Source organism: Vigna unguiculata, chromosome 1 (assembly GCF_004118075.2).
Source record: "Vigna unguiculata cultivar IT97K-499-35 chromosome 1, ASM411807v1, whole genome shotgun sequence".
Classification (NCBI taxonomy): Eukaryota; Viridiplantae; Streptophyta; class Magnoliopsida; order Fabales; family Fabaceae; genus Vigna; species Vigna unguiculata.
In genome coordinates this window covers 1,840,228-1,846,148 of record NC_040279.1, presented here as the reverse complement: position 1 = coordinate 1,846,148, position 5,921 = coordinate 1,840,228, and the positions used below count along the sequence as shown (strand labels likewise).

Sequence of the window (5,921 nt, the reverse complement as noted above, 5' to 3'; positions counted from 1 at the left end):
CGCGCTTCTGATCACGCACTCCAACTCTCTTACTCTTTCCATTAAACTATCTCTTCCAAACCAAAACCAACCAAACTTTTCCTAATTCTCTCTCTAATGTTCGCGGCGTCTCCGCCACCCTCCGCCGCCGTTACCACCGCCGGCGTTGGTCTCGGCTACGGCATTGCCATCGCCGTCAGCATCCTCGTCCTCATCTCCTCCATCATGCTCGCCTCCTACGCCTGCGTCCGCTTCAAATCTAACTCTCCTCGCACTCGTAACAACACTCATTACGACCAAACGGAACAGAATCACAACATTCACGACTCCGGTGGGCCCGAGCCCGTCGTCCTGGGCCTGGAAAAGCCCGCCATCGAGGCCTACCCGAAGATCGTCGTCGGAGAGAGCGGCCGCCTCCCCAGGCCCAACGACAGTGGCTCCTGCGCCATCTGCCTCTGCGATTACCTTCCTAAGGACACCGTGCGCTGCGTTCCGAGCTGCCACCACTGCTTTCACGCGGACTGCGTTGACGCGTGGCTGAAGATGAGTGCCACGTGTCCGCTCTGCCGGAACTCCCCGGTGCCGTCTCCGTCGCCGTCGCCGTCACCGACGCCGATGTTGGAGCTCGTTCCGCTGGCTTTCCACGCCAGGTGATTCATTCGTTCATTCTTGTCTGAATTGTATAACTAATTATTTTGTGTTACTTGCGAGAACGAAAAGAAAATTTGTTGTTGAATTTGCATTTCTTCAGTCAACACGAAACGATTAGCATTGGGGTTCTGGATTTTAATTTGGATGAGATCTAATGTGATGGAATTTGAATTTTTTTTTTCACTAAGTATAGTTGATAAATACATTATATATATGTTTTTTAAAATTCTAAAATATGTCGCTTTTTTACAATTAAATTTGGAATTTATTTTCATCAATTTTATTAAATATGAAAGTGAAGTTTTAAATTTGATTGGAGGCCCGTATAATAATATCTATAGCATTGTAGGTAGGTAAGTTTTGTCCATTACTTATTTATTAATTACTGAGATAATTTGTGAAGATAAACTAGAAAACAAAATATCCATGGTTAAAACATCAATTGTTTTGAAACAAATTAAAAATATTAAAAAGTGGGAAGGACGAATATTTGTAACGTCCTAAAAAGTTATATCTAAGATGTATGGCATAAGCAAACGTAATCAACATAAATAATATACGTAATAAATTAAAACTAGAGTATTTATTTATAAAATATTTAAATAAACGAAAAAAATAAATATATCTAAAAATATTTACATTTTTAAAATTAAACATCCTTTCTTTCTTAGGTTTAAGATCACTAAACCGACCTCTATGTTATATGTAACATCCCGTTTTTATAATTTTTAAACTATTAAACAAAACATCTAGATTTTAATAAATCGGAAGCAGATGATGACATAAGCCAGCATTATTTAATACAGTCATCCAAAAAGAAGTACATACGCTAATCAACATGTACAGCCCACACCACTAAAGGTTACAAAACATCCCAAACATTCACTAGAGAAACAGGTAGCTACTACAGCTGGAAAACGTCCTGGAAACCCACTTAACGTCTGTCTAGGAAGGGTGTACCTTCACCTGCACTTTTATCTGCTCACGCCATTCAATAAAGACGATCATTGCAAAAGTAGAAGACACACAGAACACAAAAGAAACTAGAAGGGTAAGCTAACTGGAACAAGGAGTAAATCATGCAATTTTCATACTACGACAGAAAACAGACTTTCATTACATAATCAATTAGAATCATCCAATTAATCCTGGCCATAACACCACACCTCATTCTAGACTCGATATCCGGATTATGTAAGTGGCATTGGAGCTCTTGGTGACTTGCACTTGAGATGGTTCCTAAACTCTGCAGAGTTTTAGGCGTAAGGGGTATTCACCCAACCACTCTCAAGGTAAATCCCATCACCTCTATGATGGATCGAAATCATAGACCAGGACCTCCTGCTACTCCTCCCGACGTAATCCATCATACTCTACTTGAGTCTTAATGGTTACTAGGAGCGTCAGGATGTCACCAAACTGAGTCCTCATTCCCTTACATTCACTAAAACCAACTTTCCTTAGGATTTCCCTTGAGATCCTAACTCCAACATATTCCCATTCACATCAATTTCGCACTCAAACCCATCACACAGTCTAACATGCATAAGAATTACATACAAGATCGACTATCATCGTCTTAAAGCAACCAATAAAGCATCATATAAGCAAAACAGTGAGAAAACTAAGTTCTGCAGGGAATCTCGCCTAGGCTAAAGGGTCTCGCCTAAGCTAGAGAGCTTATCTCGCTTAGGCGAGTTGATCTCGCCTGGGCGAGACATCGTACAGTGGCAAATTAAAATTTCCTGAACGAACTCTCGCTCAGGCTAAACTAGCTCGCCTAAACGAGACGTTATCTCGCTCAGGCGACCCCAGCTCGCCTAGGCGAGATTTCGCGCAGTGGCAGGGGTGCTCTTCTGATATTTTCGCTCAGGCGAGAGCAACTCGCCTAGGCGAAACTATCAGGAAATCCTCCCTGTTCTTCACATGCAAGTTCGCCCAAAAATCATCCCCCACTCAAATTCACACACCAGCAAGCTCAAACACCAATTTAACAGATAATCATGCAATTAAATCACTCATGAACACAATTCACATCAAAATGAGCTAAAGAGTTAGCTTCCCTTACCTATTTGTCAAGAATTCACTTGGTAGAGTCAAGAAATTGGCAAGGCAGCGGAATTTTTCAGTTTGATCTATGAGAACCTATCACCACAACAGGGAGAAGGAAGAGTTACATGGTCAGATGCGAAATTCAGAGGTTAATTTGCGAATTCTAGCTGGACTTGAACCCAAATGGAGATATAACTTACCTAAGAGGATGGAAGCTGAGGGAGGAACTGTGGAAGGTCCTGTTGGCTGGTCCTTCCAGAGTCTGAGTAGGGAAAAATTAAAACCGTGAGATGGCAGCACAGGGATGAGAGTGGGAGAGGGTTTGAGTTGCAGAGAAAAAGAAATTGGAAGAATGAGGAAGAAGAGTGTGTTTCTATTTTTGGAAGAGAAGCAAAAAGAGGGGTGTCACATTATATGCCTCCTATATATATATTTTTTTATTAAGGATAATAATCTAAGTGATAATAAATTCTAATAAAAAGTAGAGTATCATAATATAATATAACTAAATATAAAATAGTATGGAAATTTAATCATTTCCATTTATAAATTAAGTTTCACGTATTAATTATAAAATTATAATAAAGTAATTAACATGTAAATGTAATAATTACTTTAATTTATATATTTAAAAATATTAATTAATCAATTAAAAGATTAAAATGTAACACCCCATTTATTTAATAAAGTTAAATAAAGGATATGTCACACAATATAATATAAGAAGCGAGGATAAAAGAGTATAACGTCACTCCTACAGATATCCCAATTGCTTAGATGACGAATAAAAGAGATACACCACGATGTCGGGTACAAAGTAAAGTAAGAGAATGAAAATGACTTAAACAAATTTTCGGAGAAAACAATACATGGGCCTTAGCCCTAAATGAAGAGCCCAAAGGCAGAAGTCAACTCAAAGACTAAGCAGTGGAACCATCACATCCCTGTTGACCACGGGTGTTCCTCGTATCTGCTCACATCCACAAGTTGATGATCATCGCAAAAGAGAGTACCACACAGCAGGACACACAACAAAACAGAAGGGTAAGCTAGAGCCAAAAGCGGTTTTATCATGCAATCATATATGCTTTCACAGTCAATTATACATACATCACTCAAGCATGTTATGACCTTCCAAAACAATACACTAAGACTCGACTCATCCAGATACATATAACCTGGTCGGATTCAGCGGATGCTTGCACTTGTGGTGGATACCTCTGCTCACCCCCGAGCTATGTGTTACAAGTGTTACAATGAATCAATTTTCCCTTACCACAAGGTTAGCCCTTAATGAATTTCAGGCCTCCTGCTACTCTTACCACAAGAGTCAGTCCGCTCTAGGTGAGACTAACTGACTCCTTACAGTGTCAGGATACAACCTTACCTTGAATCCTTACCTAGTTATATAGATGGGGCACCACCATGGGCACCCACTAACAGGGGCCATGGGATTACGTCTCGACCACTAAAGCACGACCCAGAAAATCTCACCTAGAGATCCCAAGGAATTACGCACTGACACAGACCAACATTCTTAATCAATCAAACAGATTCAGCATACACACACACACATATATACATATACATCACACACAGTTTCTCAGAATTCACCTCTTGCGTATTCCCAGCCAAACCATACCAACTCATTATTCTCGAACCGTGAATATGGAACTCCGTCTCATATCATTATCATGCCACATTGATACCAACCCCTTTCATGTCTCATGTCGAACTCATACCAAACTCATCATTTCAATTCCATGAATCATCTCATACATATATCATACTCACATCAAGTTAGAGCTCATAAATCACAACTCATACGCCCTCCCATTTCATGTATACTCATTCATTTCATATTTTAACATAGCAATACAACCAAGCATGTATTTAATACCTCAAATAAGGATTCCAAACAGTACCCACACATTCTCTCGCCCAACCCTCGCTTAGGCCAGAGGCCCTCGCTCAGGTGATAGGGGTCCTCTCGCTTAAGCGATAGGCCCTCGGTTAGGCGAGATCGCGACAGAGGTGAACAGGTGTTTCTCGCGTACTCGCTTAGGCGAGTCCTCCCTCGCCTGACCGAGCCCGCTCCTCGCCCAAAAGTGAGGCCCCTCGCCTGGGCTGCAACTGCAGCGACCCATCCTCGAACTCCCACGCAAGCTCGCTTAGGCGAGCGTCTCTCGCCTGAGCGAGATAACACCTCGCTCAAAACTAAGACCTTCCACCTGAGTGAGAGCTCGAGTGCGAGCTGAGGTTGGTTCTCTGCAAGTCTCGTCTAGGCGAGACCAAGTCGCTTGGGCGAGATCAACAGACTACGCCACTGTTCAACCTACATTAGCTATACATTCGCACCCAATAATATTTCTAGCCATCTCATACATTCACAATAACATGCAATCTCAACCAATCCTGATACAAACACACAACCACAGAAAACACATCACACAACCAGAGGGTTCTAGCTTCCCTTACCTGGAAAAGGGCCAACAACTGGGTTCTTGGGCGTAAACAAAGAAAGGCAACAGCTCCTAGAGCGGTTTATCGAGCTGGAAACAAAAGAACAGAAGGACATGAAGCCACTTAGTATGACCTTAGTTGGAACTCGAAACAACTGTGCTAAACAAGAGAGGTATGGGATGGGATGCAACTTACGTGGAACGAAACTGGCTCGAACGAGTGCGACGGAGCTCCAAGGCTGAACCCTATCGGAGAGGGTGACGGCTACTCAAAGGGGGTTAGGAAATCTGTTTCAACAAAGTGAGAGGATTGTGGTTTAGGGCAGACTTAGGGTTTGTTTCCCTTTGGGCCAATCCTTAGGCCCAACTCACATGGGGCAGCCCTTTTAATTTAGGGCAGAAAATATTGGGTCTTACATAAAACATATTTATATAATTAAATATATTTTTAATATTTATTTATATGTGTATATATATATATAAATATAAAAAAAAATTAAGAATTAAAAACAAGGTGATGGATCTATTTATCCTGTGATGCAGGCAGGTTATAGTTTTTAGGCTTAAATAGTAGTTTGGTCCTAGTTTTTGTTTAGTTTTTTTAATGTGGTCCTACTTTTGTTTTTTTTTTTCAATTTGGTCTTAATATTGGTAAATTTTTTTCAATTTGGTCTTTTTCGCTAACACAGTTAAAATAGTTAACGGATGTGAAATGTAACAGCCACATGTCATTTTGTGATTTTTTTGATTTTTTTAATTTTTTTTAAATTTTTTTAA

At 40.6% G+C, this 5,921-nt stretch overlaps 1 protein-coding gene across 1 annotated transcript; it reads left to right on the top strand.

Annotated features, from left to right (window-relative positions):
* Positions 1 to 785, top strand: LOC114165270 (putative RING-H2 finger protein ATL69). The gene has a single exon (XM_028049928.1). It carries the CDS (start codon positions 97 to 99, stop codon positions 631 to 633), a length of 537 nt encoding a protein of 178 aa, XP_027905729.1. The 5' UTR covers positions 1 to 96; the 3' UTR covers positions 634 to 785.
* Positions 786 to 5,921: the final 5,136 nt, after the last annotated feature.

Coding starts and splice junctions, on each gene's coding strand:
- LOC114165270 (XM_028049928.1), top strand. CDS start 97: ATGTTCGCGGCGTCTCCGCCACCCTCCGCCGCCGTTACCACCGCCGGC.